This window comes from Trichomonas vaginalis, chromosome I (genome assembly GCF_026262505.1).
Source record: "Trichomonas vaginalis G3 chromosome I, whole genome shotgun sequence".
NCBI classification, from domain to species: domain Eukaryota; phylum Parabasalia; order Trichomonadida; family Trichomonadidae; genus Trichomonas; species Trichomonas vaginalis.
Window position 1 is genome coordinate 26,487,578 of NC_067203.1, and position 18,098 is coordinate 26,505,675.

At 33.4% G+C, this 18,098-nt stretch overlaps 8 protein-coding genes and 4 pseudogenes across 12 annotated transcripts, besides 3 other annotated features; 8 read left to right on the forward strand and 4 right to left on the reverse strand.

Moving 5' to 3' along the window:
• Positions 1-18,098: part of a mobile genetic element that runs on past both edges of the window.
• Positions 1-18,098: part of a mobile genetic element that runs on past both edges of the window.
• TVAGG3_1054350 (keratin-associated protein family) lies at positions 386-2,119 on the reverse strand (the record flags this gene model as incomplete). Its single annotated transcript, XM_051255836.1, has 1 exon — positions 386-2,119. One exon carries the CDS (start codon positions 2,117-2,119, stop codon positions 386-388), a length of 1,734 nt encoding a protein of 577 aa, XP_051081410.1.
• TVAGG3_1054360 (uncharacterized protein) lies at positions 2,197-2,805 on the reverse strand (the record flags this gene model as incomplete). Its single annotated transcript, XM_051255837.1, has 1 exon — positions 2,197-2,805. The coding sequence occupies one exon, from the start codon at positions 2,803-2,805 to the stop codon at positions 2,197-2,199; it is 609 nt and encodes a 202-aa protein (XP_051081411.1).
• TVAGG3_1054370 (organellar and viral DNA polymerase type B) lies at positions 2,972-4,099 on the forward strand (the record flags this gene model as incomplete). The annotated part of the gene is made up of 1 exon (XM_051255838.1): positions 2,972-4,099. One exon carries the CDS (start codon positions 2,972-2,974, stop codon positions 4,097-4,099), a length of 1,128 nt encoding a protein of 375 aa, XP_051081412.1.
• Positions 4,199-18,098: part of a mobile genetic element that runs on past the window's edge.
• Positions 6,513-7,367, forward strand: TVAGG3_1054390 (protein of unknown function, DUF4106 family; the record flags this gene model as incomplete). The annotated part of the gene is made up of 1 exon (XM_051255839.1): positions 6,513-7,367. The coding sequence occupies one exon, from the start codon at positions 6,513-6,515 to the stop codon at positions 7,365-7,367; it is 855 nt and encodes a 284-aa protein (XP_051081413.1).
• On the forward strand, positions 7,790-8,378 carry TVAGG3_1054400 (annotated as a pseudogene). Its single transcript has one exon. A coding segment is annotated over exon 1 (589 nt).
• On the reverse strand, positions 8,601-9,377 carry TVAGG3_1054410 (uncharacterized protein; the record flags this gene model as incomplete). Its single annotated transcript, XM_051255840.1, has 1 exon — positions 8,601-9,377. One exon carries the CDS (start codon positions 9,375-9,377, stop codon positions 8,601-8,603), a length of 777 nt encoding a protein of 258 aa, XP_051081414.1.
• Positions 9,395-11,239, forward strand: TVAGG3_1054420 (integrase core domain containing protein family; the record flags this gene model as incomplete). Its single annotated transcript, XM_051255841.1, has 1 exon — positions 9,395-11,239. The coding sequence occupies one exon, from the start codon at positions 9,395-9,397 to the stop codon at positions 11,237-11,239; it is 1,845 nt and encodes a 614-aa protein (XP_051081415.1).
• Positions 11,477-12,418, forward strand: TVAGG3_1054430 (organellar and viral DNA polymerase type B; the record flags this gene model as incomplete). Its single annotated transcript, XM_051255842.1, has 1 exon — positions 11,477-12,418. One exon carries the CDS (start codon positions 11,477-11,479, stop codon positions 12,416-12,418), a length of 942 nt encoding a protein of 313 aa, XP_051081416.1.
• Positions 13,230-13,608, forward strand: TVAGG3_1054440 (annotated as a pseudogene). The gene has a single exon. A coding segment is annotated over exon 1 (379 nt).
• On the reverse strand, positions 14,345-14,818 carry TVAGG3_1054450 (uncharacterized protein; the record flags this gene model as incomplete). The annotated part of the gene is made up of 1 exon (XM_051255843.1): positions 14,345-14,818. The coding sequence occupies one exon, from the start codon at positions 14,816-14,818 to the stop codon at positions 14,345-14,347; it is 474 nt and encodes a 157-aa protein (XP_051081417.1).
• On the forward strand, positions 14,909-15,888 carry TVAGG3_1054460 (annotated as a pseudogene). Its single transcript has one exon. A coding segment is annotated over exon 1 (980 nt).
• On the forward strand, positions 15,995-17,189 carry TVAGG3_1054470 (annotated as a pseudogene). The gene has a single exon. A coding segment is annotated over exon 1 (1,195 nt).

Genomic DNA, 18,098 nt, shown 5'->3' on the forward strand with positions numbered 1-18,098 from the left:
ATGTTCTGCTACAAACTTTTGTAAAACTCTTAAAACTTCATGAGTTCCTTTATTTTTCATTATATACGCAAAAGCTTTACGAGTGTTAACATTAATGAAGATGAGGAATGGTTTATGTCCTCCTTTTCTGCTTTGAATGAGAGTGTCAACTTGGTATGCGTCAGGAGTGTTGGAGTAAATTGGTAAAAAGTAGTCGTAAGGGTTTATTTTTGTTTGATGTACAACATTTTTGTCAAAGAACCTTTTCACTTCAGCTCTGTTAGTAAATCCCCAACTCTTTGCAGCTTCATTGAACTTCTTAAATGACCTCCATGGATGTTGTTCGAATACTTCTTTCAAACTCATTTATGTAAAGTTAAAGATTTTATTCAAGGCTCAAGCGCGTTCATTGAACGCGGTACCATGCGAATATAGCCACAAATGGTGGCATATAATCTGCACCCGAGCCTGTTGGATTTGTTGTGAAAGTGTGTGAATGATTTCCTCCCGGTTCAGTTGGTCGAAAAATCTTTTTTGCTGCATTGTTATAAGATGGAGATAAAACATCATTGCCAGCTTCATACTCTGAGTTGTATAATGGGTGGTCTCTTAATGAGTGGCCATGGTCGCCAGAAAAGTTTGTAGTTCCTGTATGAGTGTGCGGTGGAAGGTTTGCTTCTTTAATTTTCTTCGAACCTCCTCTTTGCTTTGAATATCTAGCACAGTATAAGAATTTATCTACAATCTGCTTCCACATACCAAAACCTAAAACTGTTTCTGGATTTGTTGAGTTCATTGACGTATAAATAGAGCCTATAGGATATAATGTTTGAAGTATTTCAGTCTTTAATGTTTGAAGCTCTGTTTTGTCTGCTTTCTTATCTAACATTGCTGGTAGTTCATATGTTTCAAAGTTTCTGGCATGACCTTCGATATTCCTGCAACTCTTATCTAAATTGTTAAGAGTATCTTTTACGCTTGTACTCGGATTCTCTAAAGGTGCACTTGAACCCAAATCATAGTTCAATATTATGTCATCTGCTCTAACAGTAGTGAAGGAGTTATGTGTATGTTCTTTATCTGCTTTTTTATCTAACATTGCTGGTAGTTCATATGTTTCAAAGTTTCTGACATGACCTTCAATGTTCATACATTTACTATTTAAGGAGTTTAGTGTATCTTTTACGCTTGTACTTGGATTCTCTAAAAGTGCACTTGAACCAAGGGTATAGTTCAATATTATGTCGTCTGCTCTAACAGTAGTGAAGGATTCATGTGTATGGTTCTTGTCAGCTTTACTATTTAATGTAGCTTGAAGTTCATTTATATCGGAGATATTGTGTTTATGAGATTTCAAAACTTTGTTCGTTGCGTCAAGTTCATCTTTGTCAGCTTTACTTTTAATAGCATCTTCAAAAGTTATTTTTGTCTTAACTCTCAACATAAATCTTGGTTCAACTAATACACCGTTAACAAAGAAACTAGAGGCATATATTTCATCGTTATAACCAAATGCTTCTTGTGCTTTACCTGTGTCATACTGTACAGTACAGCTTATGTCATAACCTTTAGCACGAATGTATTTATATCTTCTTTCATTAACATCTTCCGTCTTCACTTTTTCATCCTGTGTTAAATATCCATGGTAATCCGTTATAATCTGTTCATCTGAAGTTATATAATGAACATGGTTTTTATCTGCTTTTTCGGCTAATTTCTTATTAACATCATTCACTTCTAATTCAACTCTTCCGCCAGAACTCTTATTATCATTAATCTTTTTCATTAATTCGGTAATTACGTCATAAAGACTATATTCTGTTTTCGGTTTTGTAAATAATGAGTCAAAATTTCTTTTCATCATTACATCGCTGACATTAATGATATCACCAATTCCTTTTTCATTTATTCTCTTCATTAATTCTGCAATAATGACGAATATATAATCTGTTAATTTATTCTCTTCATCGAGGGTTATAGAATGTTTTGAAATTGAATCATTAACTCCTCTAAATAAATCAATAACTTCAGGATACACGTTTTTAAAGTCTCGAATAACCCGACCAGTATCCTGTTGTTCATGTTCTTCGTTCCCGTCGTTACGTGGTTTTATATCTCTAATCATCATCAACGCAGCCATAACCGGAGGGTTTGTTGCTACCTGTTCGAAAATCTGGCCGTTATGTATGGTATATCTAAATAATTTCTTTGTGTTTGTCAAAACATTTGAAACAAGTCTTTAAAACCATCTACAAAATTTCCCGTTTCACCTAATGTTCTTGCAGCATTTACAAGCTCACCCATTCCAGCTTTTGACCCCAAAAACGTCCATATTGCGTTTATTTCACTCTGTATAGTTGTCCATTCAGCGAAACTAACACCCGCATTCGCTAAGCTGAAAATGAAATTCAGTGGATCGAACTTAATTCCACCTTCTTTTTCAATTTCAACGAACTCACAAACATGAGATTTTAAGTATTCTTTCGTTAAAATTGTTTTCCCCGATGTTATGTCATTAACGAAACTATCACCGTCAAAAGTTAACGAATTCAATTTCGTCGTTGATGCTTTTATTTCATACACCGCTTTATCGATAGTTTTTGGCTTACCTTCTTTAGAAGTGTATGAAACATTAATGAATGAATTATATGTATTCATGAATGAATTAAAATCAATGATTTTCATTAATGACGCCTTTAATGATTCATTTACTGTCGAATCCCTTAAAGTAATTAATGAACTGTCATTTATGAAAGGTACACTGCAAACCGTCGAGTTTGGATCAAATGCTATAGTTGGTGCAGGAATATTAATGATATAAGTCATTAAATCATTAAGTGACGTAAATAATGTTGTCGTTTTTGATTTAATTTCTTTAGCATGAATGCAAGCGCCTCATTCTGTAGACCTAAGTTTGTTTGTAGTTTTACTGTCCCGTATTCGTTTGGGTCTGTACTTTGCAAATAGAACAACATTTTATTCTCATTAAAATATGAGTATAGCTGCATATGCGTATGAAGCTGACAGAGCTAAACGTTTATATTTTGGTCAATACTCTCTCACACTTACTGACAAATATATTGTTATCACTGATGGAAATACTGAGAAATACATAACATGGAAGGACTATGAAAAGTTTGACCCTATTTTAACTCCATGTACTATGCCGTTTATAAAGGACGGTGAAATTATTGAAAAAGATAATACAACCGTATATAGGTCTGTTTATGAAGCATTAGAATATATGTTGAATCATAACCCAAAAAGATTTGACCCAAGCACTACACCATGTGCAATGCCCTTTATTAAGGACGGTGAAATCGTAAGAGTTCCGAATTCAACGGTTTACACAGCTGTTCAAAACAGTTTACAAAACATTTTAGCGAATATCTTTAATTCAGAAACTACAGAAATAAAATTACCGTATATAACATTCAGAATGGTTGACTTCAATACTATCGCTTCATTCGTTATAACAGATGAAACAGATTTCATGGAGATTGAAATAGATGGAAAGAAGCACGAAATAAGATTTCACAATAATGTAGAATATAAGATGGAAACATTAGCTGGAGTGTTAAATGCTCTCATAAATACTACAATAAACAAAGATAACGAAGAAAACTTAATGAATGTTAAACTTATTGCAGGAGTTTTGAAGTTCAGTTATGTGAAGGAGTTTAAGATACCAAGAATGAGTCATAGAGTACAACTTCTTTTGGGTGCATACCATATGACATTTCCTTTGAAAAGTGTTGACAAAACGATTGAGATGAAATCTGTTCCATACGTATGTTATGGCAATTGTTTATACATTGAGTCTAAAATAGCTAATGTCACAGGCATTTCAGGAGTTAATAGTAAAGGTTCAGTAGAATATAAATCCTTCTGTTATGCAGTCAATTCAATGTTCATTCCAAACGTTCCTGTCATAGCAACTCATTTAGGTAAATGGGTTCGCATTAGTCCTCATAATTTGAAAGACATGCAATTCAGACTTGTTGACTTTCAAGGAGAGCCTGTAGAACTGAAGGCACCAGTGCGAATGACTGTTGAAGTTGACTTTTTAGAAAATATTAAATGCAACAGCTTACAAGAGAACTCAGAGCTAAAAATATAAAGTATGAATGTTATGTATTAGGTCATGAACTTTGGTTGTTGCTGTTTGATGAAACAAATGAGTTAGTTATGTCAGTCAAGAGAACAGAAAAATATTGTGAGTTAGTATACAAGTCTTGGGTATGGTGGCACTGCGTTCCACCTTACCCAATACTTGTGAATTTGACACTTTACAAAACCGTTAACGTATATTTTACAACATGAACGCAAAAACTAACTTAACCTTAAATATTTACAAAGCCGCCAACAATTTCACCTCATTATCGTTCTCACTAACAACTTCACTAATGTTCTCATAAATTTTCCTCAATATCTTCATCATCAGTGTTAACCCTATTGTAGTCATACTTGAAGCCATAAACTTTCTCTAACTTCTTAACGTACAATTTACATAACTTACCTTCGTCATCGTATGGTTTAATGATATAACTATTTCTATCTTTATAAACAGTCAATGAAAAGTCAACTGGTCTCGGATGTATTTGAAAGAACATGTTATGCTCAGGAAGGAAGAATAAATGTTTAAATGTATGTTTGTTATATGTTTTGATTTGTATGAGTTGCTTTTGTTCTGTCATTACATCCAAATAAAATAAAAATAATTTTAAAAAATAAAATAAAAAATAAATGATATCACCACCCTCACACGTATGAAAACATAGCACAAAAATAAATTTAGGTGAAGTGGTGAGATATAACCCGATTTCTAACCTCATTTCTAACCTGTTGAATTCATTGCTTTATAACTCTCTTCCTTGGTTTCTTTTTAGTTGCTTTCTTCACGTCTGTCTCCAACTTGACTGTCTTTCTTCTTCGTCCATAATGATACCAATTACTTCCACCAGTCAATGGGTCAAATGGTCGTTCATAAGGGTTTCCATACATTCCATAAGGTCCGTATGGATAAACCGCTGGTGGAGAAGAAACATTTTCTTTAGTTCCATCGACTCTATTTAAATGCATTGTTTCACCTTTCATCTGGTCATTAAAGTCTTTTGCGTGTTTTGCAAACTCATCGTCCTTTCCTAAAGCATTTTCTGACTCAGTCGCAACCAAATTGGATGCTTTATTTATGAGCCCTATTTTATTTAATCTTAACTTCTTTGCAACCCAGCCTCCAATCTTCCTTTATTTGCATCTAATGTCTTTGAAACCCTTCCTCCACTCATTTTATTTACTGCGTCATAAGCTCCAAGTGCTTTTGCTCCAAATGCTAATGCTTTTGTTCCCATTGCGCCTAAAGCTGCCCAAGCTACCATTTACCCCATATTAAAATCATCTCTCTTCAATATTATCTCATAAAAGTTCTCGTTACTGGAGAAAGTCAATGAAACATAAACGTTCTCACGGGCTTCGCCTCACCGCTTTGCGGTCTATCTAACTTCTTTCTTATCTCATCTATTCGCTTCAAAATGTCTGAACAATTGCTAACATCTTCTACAACAGTTATTTCATCATGAACGACCTTTAAGAACAAGCTCATTTAATATGCAATTAAAATCATCTCAATAATGAGTCCATCCTTTCCATCTTTAGGTAGCACAACATCTTTCATTGAAGAAGGTTCGACAAGTCTTATGTTAAACTTACTGACAAAGTTTGTTATACTATAATGCTTCGGTGGCGAATACATGTAGTTTGAAAGACATAATATAGATTCTTCAGCAAATTCACTTATACTGGATTTTATAACAATGTTCTCACGAGACCAAACGCCACCAATTGACAATCTTGTAAGCAATCCTGCTGAGCCTTCAACTGTAAACGTCGATGGTAACATTCCACGAAGGTCATCTATTGACATCTTTGAGTCACTGAATTTAAATATTTTCTTAAAGCAATCGTCATTATCTAACCATGCAATAGCTTTGAAGTTTTCATTCGAATATACATCTGCTTCATTAAATGTAAAACCTGACTTCTTTGCAGAGGCGATTTTAAAATCTATTGCATTTGTTTCAAAATTATATGCTATGGTAACTTCTGAAGGTAATGGGTGTCCTTCTGCTATAAGTTGTTCTTTCAATACCATTTGAAGCTTTGTGTTAAAAACTTTCATGTCATCTCCTGTATCTAAGTTCACATACACAGCAACAGGGAAACTATCTTGCTTCTTTGTTTCATCATTATATCTCAAAACATTAAAGTTCTTCAATAATATTGTCCTTCCTGCTGGAATACTTCTAACTTGTCTTATTTCAATAGCTTTCTCACCTCCTACATACTCTACCCAGTGTCTTGGATATTCATAAGTATACTGACTTTCTTGAATTTTGGTTGGTTTCATCATAACGTGTTCATAGTATATCTTTATACTCTTGTCAGTTAGACTCGGTGCTATGTTCTGAATATTTCTGACTTGCATTTTTAATGGAGATAAAATGAAGCATTTAATACATGACGTAGATGAAGACATGAATGAAACTACAGACAAACTTAACTCTTCTCTTATTCTTCCTTTCAGCAAAGATTATGAATTCTGTTCAAATGGTGTGTATTTCTATTGTGGAAAGATGGGTTCAGGTAAGACATTTAACCTCATTCGTCATATACTCATAACAGAGCGTTTAGGAAACGACTCTTACTATGACCAAATCATTATATCAGCAACTTCAGACTCTATGGATTCAACAGCGAAAACATTCATGAGTAAAGTTCAAGCATCTGTCGTTAAAGTTCCAGATAGCGAACTCATTGAATTTCTTCAACGTTACATTCGACGTAAGAGAAAATATTATGCTATTGTAGAGTTCATACAGTCAGGAATGCAAAAGACTTCGGAAGAGATGGAAAGAATTATTGACAAACACCACTTACGTCAGTACTCAGGAGTTTACGATATGAAACGACTGACAAACTACATTCTATCAAAACTTTCAAAATACCCCTTCAAAAAGTATCCTTCAAACACTCTGCTCGTTTGTGACGACTTCGCCGGAAAAGGTTTAGTGTCAAAGCCTGACTCACCATTAGCTAACATCATAACTAAAGTCAGACATTACCATTTAACTGTAGCAATACTTATGCAAACATGGCGTTTCCTTGCTTTAAACATAAAACGTCTCATAACTGACTTCGTTATCTTTCAAGGTTTCTCACGCTATGATATTGAACTCATTTGGAAACAGTCAGGTATAACATTACCTTTTGAAGAAATTTGGGAAGCATATAAGTCTCTCATCTCTCCTCGTTCATACCTTGAGATTCATATCATGACTAATACCATTAAAGTCAAAAATATTCCATGGGAACGACCAACATTGTTTTAAAGTTTAACCTTCAATTGACTGATGGTAAACAAATTCCATGCATCTCTGTCGCCATTTCTGTTAATATTTTTGCTGTCATTCATATCATCCACTTCCCCATCCGTTAGCTTTTGAGGATATGCGTTAGAATAGCTGTTCTTAAATGAAGGCTTTTCACCTTTGAGAGCATAAACTCTATAACTTTCTGCATACTTTATGTTTGAACCTCCTGAGCCATCATTGACATAAATTTTTATAGGCTTCCACCCTTTGTTCATATTCCTGCTTCTTCCCTTTGCTCTTTTGTTCAGTAGTTCTACATCTTTATACACAGCTCCTGTCTCAGTGAATTCAACAATATTTTCATTCGTTAGCTTTACATTCAAACCTTGTCGAGTATATTGTTCATTTCATACATATAAAAGGTTTTTATTCTATATGAAATGAGAAGCAAATCCATCTTAGCTGGTGCCGTTAATGTTCCAATTGAACCAACATCAAATGTTGACTCACGAACGACAAACAATATTGTCATAAAGAACTATAGTTCGGAGTGTTTGAAAGAAAAAGAACCAGATCTTAAGTCGGTGAATTTAAACACAACTTCAAACGCTAACGCTACATCAGATGTTAAGTTAGAGTATCCACCACTGGACCAAGTTCTTTCAAGAGAAGCCAACGACAACCCTTACACAAATGTTCAAACAAATCCTTCAGATAACGTAGACCATTACCTTCTTCAGTTATACCAAACAATTTTACTCAAAGACGATAAGAAGCTTTTGACAAATCTTATAAGTAAGAACCAAATAATTCTAACAAAGGAGGACCTTGAAAATATTATATCACGAATAACAGGAAAGCAATGTGTCATTGACTATCTCGACCCTGAAATCGAATGCTGTGGTCAAACTCCAATATTCATGAAAATAGGTAACATCCGCATCATTGAAACACCAGGTACTCCAGGAGTTGAGTTTAAGTATAAATATTCGAACGAGTATACAAAACTATCTACTTACTATAAGCTTTGTTTGAAATATGTTTTAGTAAATTAAAGCAATTTGTAATATCTATCCAAAACTTCTTCAACACTATTGAACTCATCTTCATAATGCAAACATAATCTTATTGACTTGGTGCAGTTTTCACTAACACAATATTTTTCTGTTCTCTTGACTGACATAACTAACTCATTTGTTTCATCAAACAGCAACAACCAAAGTTCATGACCTAATACATAACATTCATACTTTATATTTTTAGCTCTGAGTTCTCTTGTAAGCTGTTGCATTTAATATTTTCTAAAAAGTCAACTTCAACAGTCATTCGCACTGGTGCCTTCAGTTCTACAGGCTCTCCTTGAAAGTCAACAAGTCTGAATTGCATGTCTTTCAAATTATGAGGACTAATGCGAACCCATTTACCTAAATGAGTTGCTATGACAGGAACGTTTGGAATGAACATTGAATTGACTGCATAACAGAAGGATTTATATTCTACTGAACCTTTACTATTAACTCCTGAAATGCCTGTGACATTAGCTATTTTAGACTCAATGTATAAACAATTGCCATAACATACGTATGGAACAGATTTCATCTCAATCGTTTTGTCAACACTTTTCAAAGGAAATGTCATATGGTATGCACCCAAAAGAAGTTGTACTCTATGACTCATTCTTGGTATCTTAAACTCCTTCACATAACTGAACTTCAAAACTCCTGCAATAAGTTTAACATTCATTAAGTTTTCTTCGTTATCTTTGTTTATTGTAGTATTTATGAGAGCATTTAACACTCCAGCTAATGTTTCCATCTTATATTCTACATTATTGTGAAATCTTATTTCGTGCTTCTTTCCATCTATTTCAATCTCCATGAAATCTGTTTCATCTGTTATAACGAATGAAGCGATAGTATTGAAGTCAACCATTCTGAATGCAAGTGGCTCATTCTGTAGACCTAAGTTTGTTTGTAGTTTTACTGTCCCGTATTCGTTTGGGTCTGTACTTTGCAAATAGAACAACATTTTATTCTCATTAAAATATGAGTATAGCTGCATATGCGTATGAAGCTGACAGAGCTAAACGTTTATATTTTGGTCAATACTCTCTCACACTTACTGACAAATATATTGTTATCAGTGATGGAAATACCGAGAAATACATAACATGGAAGGACTATGAAAAGTTTGACCCCATTTTAACTCCATGCACTATGCCATTCATTGTAAATGGTGAAGTTGTCATGAAGAACGACACAACAGTATATAAGTCTGTTCATGAAGCGTTAGAATATATGTTGAATTATAATCCCGAAAGATTTGACCCAAGCACTACGCCATGTACAATGCCTTTTATTAAGGATGGTGAAATCGTAAGAGTTCCGGATTCAACGGTTTACACAGCTGTTCAAAACAGTTTACAAAACATTTTAGCGAATATCTTTAATTCAGAAACTACAGAAATAAAATTACCATATATAACAGATGCTAAAGAAATTAAATCAAAAACGACAACATTATTTACGTCACTTAATGATTTAATGACTTATATCATTAATATTCCTGCACCAACTATAGCATTTGATCCAAACTCGACGGTTTGCAGTGTACCTTTCATAAATGACAGTTCATTAATTACTTTAAGGGATTCGACAGTAAATGAATCATTAAAGGCGTCATTAATGAAAATCATTGATTTTAATTCATTCATGAATACATATAATTCATTCATTAATGTTTCATACACTTCTAAAGAAGGTGAGCCAAAAACTATTGATAAAGCGGTGTATGAAATAAAAGCATCAACGACGAAATTGAATTCGTTAACTTTTGACGGTGATAGTTTCGTTAATGACATAACATCGGGGAAAACAATTTTAACGAAAGAATATTTAAAATCTCATGTTAGTGAGTTCGTTGAAATTGAAAAAGAAGGTGGAATTAAGTTCGATCCACTGAATTTCATTTTCAGCTTAGCGAATGCGGGTGTTAGTTTCGCTGAATGGACAACTATACAGAGTGAAATAAATGCAATATGGACGTTTTTGGGGTCAAAAGCGGGAATGGGTGGTGCTTTTGCGTATATAATGAGGAATAAAGGAACTCGTGAAGTGTTAAGAGTTTTACAAAAGTTTGTAGCAGAACATAACCCAAGTACTTTAACATCAGACCAAGACAGTGCATACCTCAGCAACGAAATCACAGAATTTCTCATTAAGCATAACATAACTCACTACACTACTGAAGACCATAACCATAATATTTTAGGTATCATTAATCGCTTCATAAGAACGCTCAGAGATTTAAATCAAGAGCGAGACTTTACCGAAGAAACAGTGAAACATTTTCTCGAAGTATATAATTCCTCAACAAATTCTACAACAGGACATACACCAAATTCAATGACACAACAACAAGAAGAAAAGTATATACAAAAGAAACGAAGCCAAACACAAAATATCAGAAATTCAACACAATTTACCCTCATTCCTGGTACAAAAGTTCGTGTAGTTCTTGACGACAAACCGTTGACAAAGAAACGTTTAAGGTTAAGTCGAAATTATTATATCGTAGACTCTACGCAAGGTAATGGATATCTTATAAAAGCTGCTGACGACTCTATTGCGTTTTATCCTCGTCATAAATTAGTCGAAAGTAGTAATGGCAAACTTGCTGAAACCATTGACGAAGCAAAGCGAGGAGTGGTTATTGAAATACTTAACTATAACATAAACGATGACACTTATAAAGTAAGATATGAAGGAGGCGTTGAAGATGTTATACCATCTAAGAACTTGAGAGAGTCAAAGCCAACACATCTGGGACCATTAGAGCGGGAGTACTGGAAAGACAAAAATAAGCCAGAAAGAATAAGAAAATTCTTCTAAACTTTTTCATTAGATGTAAATCAGACATGAACGAGAACAGTCATGATATCATTAATGGTACCATTTATTTTAACATAAACTTTATTTATGTTAGAATGTTAGATCTAACACGTTTTCTAACCACTTTTCTAACATGGTCTAAAACTCTCGAAAATCATGAATTTTTGACATTTCCTTATGAAAGAAAAATAACGCTAATTTTTTTCTAAGAAAAATTTTTATCTTGTATGTAAAGATATGATTTCAACAATAGGTTCTACAACACTTCAAACAACAACTTCACCAAACTCTTTAGTTATGAATCCAACATCTATGTTAGTAGAGATGAAAAGCTTCATTCCTTCTTCATATACTTTTGAGACAGAAATACAAAGAATTAAGCAAGAACTTTTAACAAGTAATTTAGACTGTAGTGCGAAAGATGAAACAAATGAACAGTATCTTTATGACATGCAGGATATTATTGACCATTTACCCAAATTGCCTGAAATCCAACAACAAAAGCTCACTATTCATGAATTCGATGAAATAGAAGTGAAACCAACTGACTCAGTAGAAATAAAGAAGTTCATACGTAAAGTAAACTATGAGTTTCTAGGATATCATTGCAACCATAAAGTTATGGACAAAGATTGCGACATGGTATATAAGAACATCTCTGACATATATAAATCTGGGGAGTTTAAGACATACGACAACTTTGTTTCATTAGTTGCTGAATGTGTATGGCAGATAAGAGATAAAGATAAAAGATGTAAAATATGGAATGGACAAATAAAACCAACAACTTTTGAGTTAAAGAAAACCATTGACGCCTTAGTTGTTCTAGCAGGTCAAATTTCAATGTATAACGCAAAAATGAATCCGCAATGTTCAAAATGTAAAGCAGCAATGAGGAAATATAACTACTCCGTCAAAGAGATAGAACGTATGAGAAACGACTATGCTGACTTAAAGAAAGAAGTAGAGAAACCAGCAGAAGATAAAATGGACATGTTAGCATTTCTGAACAAAAACTATCCAACTGCTGACGATTTCCTATTATCTGATGTCAAGAAGAAATATAAAGAAACCTTCGGCATAGTTAAAATTTTTGATATCCTTCGTGAAGAAATAGAAGCTACAAAACTGTTTAAAGTCATGAACCATCGCAACATATACCATGTAAAACGCTTGTAAATAGTTTTCTTCGATGTTAGAAAAGTGGTTAGAAAACGTGTTAGATCTAACATGCTAACATAAACATTATTTTTTCTAAGAAAAATTTTTATCTTGTATGTAAAGACAGTAATGTCAAACATTGAGTTTGAAACAGTTAGAAAGATAGACAATGACACCAAAGTGGTTAGAATAGGTGATTTAAACGTAAGATACTCAAAGAAATACAACAAATATTCTTTGTCAGACATTATAACACCATCTGGAAAGAAAACAAACGACTGGGTTAGAAATGCTTCAACTCAGAAAATTTTGACAAGAAATCCTGAGCTTATGATATCAGTAGCATTTCATGGAACAAGAGCATATCTTATAGACAAAAGTCTTATACCAATAGTTTTGTTATGGTTAGACCCAGTTGTTGGATATAACTTCATAACTTATGGTTCATTCGATACGGAACGTTGCAGTGAAGGCTTACTTTACATCGTTCAGAAACCGAAGGACTTCAATACAAAGAGATATAAGATAGGAAGAACATATAATATAACTCAAAGATATGACAGTACAGTCAATAGAGTCAAGGTTGTGTTCGTTAATGATATGAGAGCTGCAGAAACAGAACTACTTGAAAAGTTTGAGAAAATGTATGGTGCTCCCATGAAAGGTAAAGAAACGTTTGAAGTAGATGAGATAGATAAAGCTATAAAATTATTTGACGAAGTTGCTGAAAAATACATGTAAAGCGTTTATTTTTGGTCTTTTGTGAAAGTCAGAAAATAACGCTAATTTTATTTTTATTTATTTTTTTATTTTGTATGTAAAGACAGTAATGACAACATCAGAGAACACAACAACAGTTATAGTCCATGAAGCTATAAATGAAGAATACGAATACATACAGTATAACAAACAGTTACGTCTCATTCGTTCAGTCAAAGATGACATGTACCAAATGCAAAGTATAATGAATGCTCTTCGTTCTACAAAGCAAGCATATCATTGGTTTGAAAACCAACAGACAAAAGAACTTTTAGAAGAATTTCCTCATATGATTGCTTCCCTCGGAAAACCGAGAGAAGAGATTCCGTACGAAAATCGCAAGAATTTGGCACCTGGTTTGAAAGGTTATTATGTTCATAGACTTTTAGTAAACGCTGTAGCAATGTGGGCTTCACCTCGTTATGCTTGTTATATTTTCATGATGTTAGATGAACTATATAAAGCAGAACGTGGAGAGATGGAAAAGAAACTTCAAGCAAAAGATGAAGTCATTGAATCCAAAGACAAAAGCATACAGAAAAGAATACCACGTTCAGTACCAAAAGGAAAGGAAAAAAGCTATAAGTATATGATTTACGCTGAAGAGATGGAGAAAGAAGAAGATAGAGATATGGTTATGTTGCATTTAGTGAGAAGAAACAACAAGAGCTTTTATGACCTCGCTAAAATATATAAATCTGACAGAAACTGGTTCTATCGTGAAAACTTACCGATTTCAATGACACCGAATGAGCAAATAAAGGAAATTGTCAAAAGTACTCTTCCTCAAACACACTATGATATTAAAGGTTGTACAATTCTTACCTTCAAAGAAGACTTACCATTACTGAAGGAAAAAATAACAGAATATTTCGATAACTTCAAAGAGGAAGAATAAAAAAATCTAAGCTAATTTTATTTTTTATAAAATTTTATCTCATATGAAAGAACATGAATTTAGAATATTCGGAACTCATGACAGAAGAAGAGAACGAACAACATGTAAAAGATTATGCAAAATTTCTGAAGGTATATAAAGCATTTAAACAATATCTAAATGCTTCTAAAGATTATGCAAAATTTCTGAAGGTATATAAAGCTTATGAAAAAGCGTATGAAAAGTTTATACATTGGGGAATTGTTGTAAAATATCGATATGAAGACTAACCAAAAATATATTTTTGTTCAAATAACGTCAGGGTCAATTTCTTCAACCATTTCACTTCCTTCGTCAATGTCAATTGAAGCTTCTTCAACCTTTGGTAAGAATTTCTGTATAACATCTTTGTTCGTTATTGTCTTCAGAGATGAAGGATAATATTTCACATTTGTTTCACCCTTCTTATATTCTTTCTGTTCGGAAAGATTCATAGCAATACTGAAGAAGTCAATGTTAGAGTTCTTTATGACAGTATAATGAGTATCTTTGACATTCACGAAGAAACCCTTTTGTTTCAAAACTACTGCTAACTCTTGTGAAGTATAACGTTTGCGGTCAATGACAATAGCTAATGGTCTGACATACTGACCAAACTTAGATTCTTTCACAAACTTCTTGTTAAAGATAACATTAACGTTTGAAGCACCATTGAACTCATTCTTGATGACAGTAGCGAGAGCATTGTATGAAAAGAACTTGCAATCTTGCATGTGTTTCATTAAAATAAAAATATTAAATTATTTTGAAAAATAACTTAAAAAAATCTAATCTAATTTTTTCAAAAAATATTTTTTTATTTCCTACTAAAGATGTATCGGAAGTTGTCTAAGTTAGAACACTCGGAAATAAAACAACTTCTTACAGAAGCTAACATAGATGTTGCAAAACATTACGCGACAAACAAAAAAGCACTCGCTGACATCCTCAATGACTATAATGGTGCAATAAGTTATGATAGAATTCATGAGTTCATAAAGCCGCAACGCGGCGAGGACGAAGTCCATGCAAGAGCATTTCCTTTAAATGACGTTGCTATTGACTTATATCATAGACGTTCAGTACCTCATGAAGTAAGAAGAGAAATGTTTGACATAACAAATGCAAACGTTGGTGAAACAAGAAGAAGAGACGACACACTGAAACAACAGAGAAGAGAGATGTTTAAAAGTGCTATAGAACAAGTTCGCAAAGCTAACGATGTCATTCGTTCCATTGACGACAAACCAAAAGAAGGTGAGAGATGGTTAAAGAAAGATGAAGAGAATAGGAAGAGAAATGTGAAGTCAGGCAATAGACTCATTGACTTTAACATCGAAGCTTTAGATGAACCAAACAGAGACTACTTACACAAACATTTCGGTAAGGTTTTCATGAGACTCTTAGAGAAGATTAAAATAAACTCACAACAGAGATGGATGGTATGTTATAAACTTGGTGGAAAGTATGAATGTTCTACGTTAAACCTCAATAATATTGGAACATTACTACATCAGCTCTTGAAGGAGAACTTTATATCAGAGATAGAAGCAAATGCTGCAGGTATTGTTGAAATGCACTATGACTTCTTCTTGACAAACATAAAGAATCTTACTGAAATAAAGATGTATGATTTAACAGAATATGAAGGCTTAACGATGTCAGATGTAAAGAAAGGCAAACCAAAAAAGAGACCATATAGAGATGAAAGCACACTGACAAATGACCAGAAAGCCATTTTGGAAGCTCTTAAGCAAACAGGAAACCCAGCACTTATAGAAAGCTTTTGGAAAGATAATGGTGAAAAGAAGTTTTATAAGAAGAGAAGCGGTCAGTTCTGGAAGTATCTTTGCACATTACCTATAAATCTTGAACGCTACCAAATCTTCAATGAACTGAACAAAAGAACTGCAACACTTATGACAGAAGACAATTGTTTCGTTTATGCTTGCATTCAGGCTGGAGTAAATGAAGAAACTATTGACCACATGAGAGAAGTCATTCGTGTTAGAGACTTTCCTCAAAGTAAAGTACAAGAAATTTCTGACGCAACAGGTATAGCATTTAATGTTACCATTGGTTATTCAATGACTCAAGACATAATGAAATAAAGAGATACATACCAAAAGAATGTGAAACTGTTCGAACTATTGACTTACTTCTTGTTGAAGACCACTACATGCTAAATGAAAGATTACCAATGACAACATATTTCATTCGCAACTATATAGAAATCTTGAAGGAGTGTGGTGGAATGAACATTGAGAAACAGATGAAGATTTATACAAAGAGAGAGATAAATATGTAGTTCGTTATGATAGAACAACACCGTTATGGGATGTTATGAAAACATTGTGGGAGTGCAAATATTTCGAACCTATTTCTTATGGAGAACTTTTCACATATACGACTGACTTATATAAACAGAACCTTGCACCATTTAAAGATTTGACATATGCTCCAAAGTATTGTGTACAACTGAAGAAGAAAGCAGAGTCAAAAGAAGTAAATAAAAATAAGTGCAAGTTCATTCCTGAGCACGTTTTCTTTGCTGACTTTGAGTGTAGTACCGATGGCTTTCATAAAGCTTTTAACATCTGTTACGACAGTGAAGATGGTTCAGTGAGTGAAAGCATTTGGGGTCAGAACTGTGCAACAGAATTTTTGGAACGACTTCCTGACAAGAGTTTAATATATTTCCATAACCTCAGTTATGATATAAACTTCATCTTAAGACACATGACAGAAGTGAAAGGAACTCCCATCATTAAAGGTTCACGAACAATGCAAATAACTGGCTTATATAAAGGAAGGGCAATTATTATAAAAGACTCTTACAGTGTTATAAATAAGAAGCTTAAACTATTTCCTGCTATGTTTAACTTACAAACAGGACCGAAAGAAGTATTTCCATATAACTACTACAGCAGTGTTTTGTTAGCAAATGACAACAGAACTGGTGTCATTTCTGAAGCATGTAAGTTTATCCGGATGCAGATACATTCATGAAAAACATAGATTCCATCAAAGGTTGCAGAATAGATGAAAACCACTTCGACTTAGAAAAATATAGCACATTTTATTGCAAACAAGATGTAAGAATTTTAAGAGAAGGTTTTGTTAAGTTCCGCAATGACATATTGAAAGAATTTGATTTAAACGTTTATGACTACGTTAGTATTTGTTCAATTGCTAACAAATTATTTGAGAACAGAGTGTACTTCCCGAATGGAAATTTATATGACCTCTCAAATAAACCAAGAGAATTTATTTCGAGATGCATTCAAGGTGGAAGATGTATGTTGTCAGATAACATGAAACAAAAGAGCGAAAAGAAACTCATTGCTGACTTCGACGCTGTTTCATTATATCCATCAGCTATAGCAAGACTTTATACTTTAGAAGGAATTCCAAAGGTTATGAAGAAGATGTTAAGCACAGAGTATCTCATGAGACATTTATTCGATGACGACCAAAAGGAACCCATTGGTGAAAAGTTTATGTCTGGCTTCTTTGTTCTCATTAAGATAACAGAGATTGGAATACATAGACACTTTCCTTTAATAGTTTGTGACCCTGAACTAAATCCAGAACTTAACGTTCCCAGAAGTTCAAACACTTGCTGTTTAATGTATGTTGACCATATAACATTACAAGACCTCATAAAATATCAAGGTGTCAAATGTGAAGTGTTGCAAGGATACTATTACGATGGAAACAGAGATATTAGAATAAGAGATGAAGTAAAGAAGTTGTTTGAGTTAAGGTTAAAGTATAAGAAAGAAGGAAATCCTTTGCAAGAAAATATAAAGCTCATTCTGAACAGTATTTATGGCAAAACTATTCTATCTCCTATTGAGTCAAAAATAACCATAGTAAATGACAAAGATGCTATAAGATATGCCATCAGAAACTACAACCATATAGTGAAGTTCGAAGGTTTGGATGGTTCAGATAAAACTATTTTCAAGCTAACGAAAAGCATTTGCAGACACTTTAACTTCTGTCCACTTGGTGTTAACA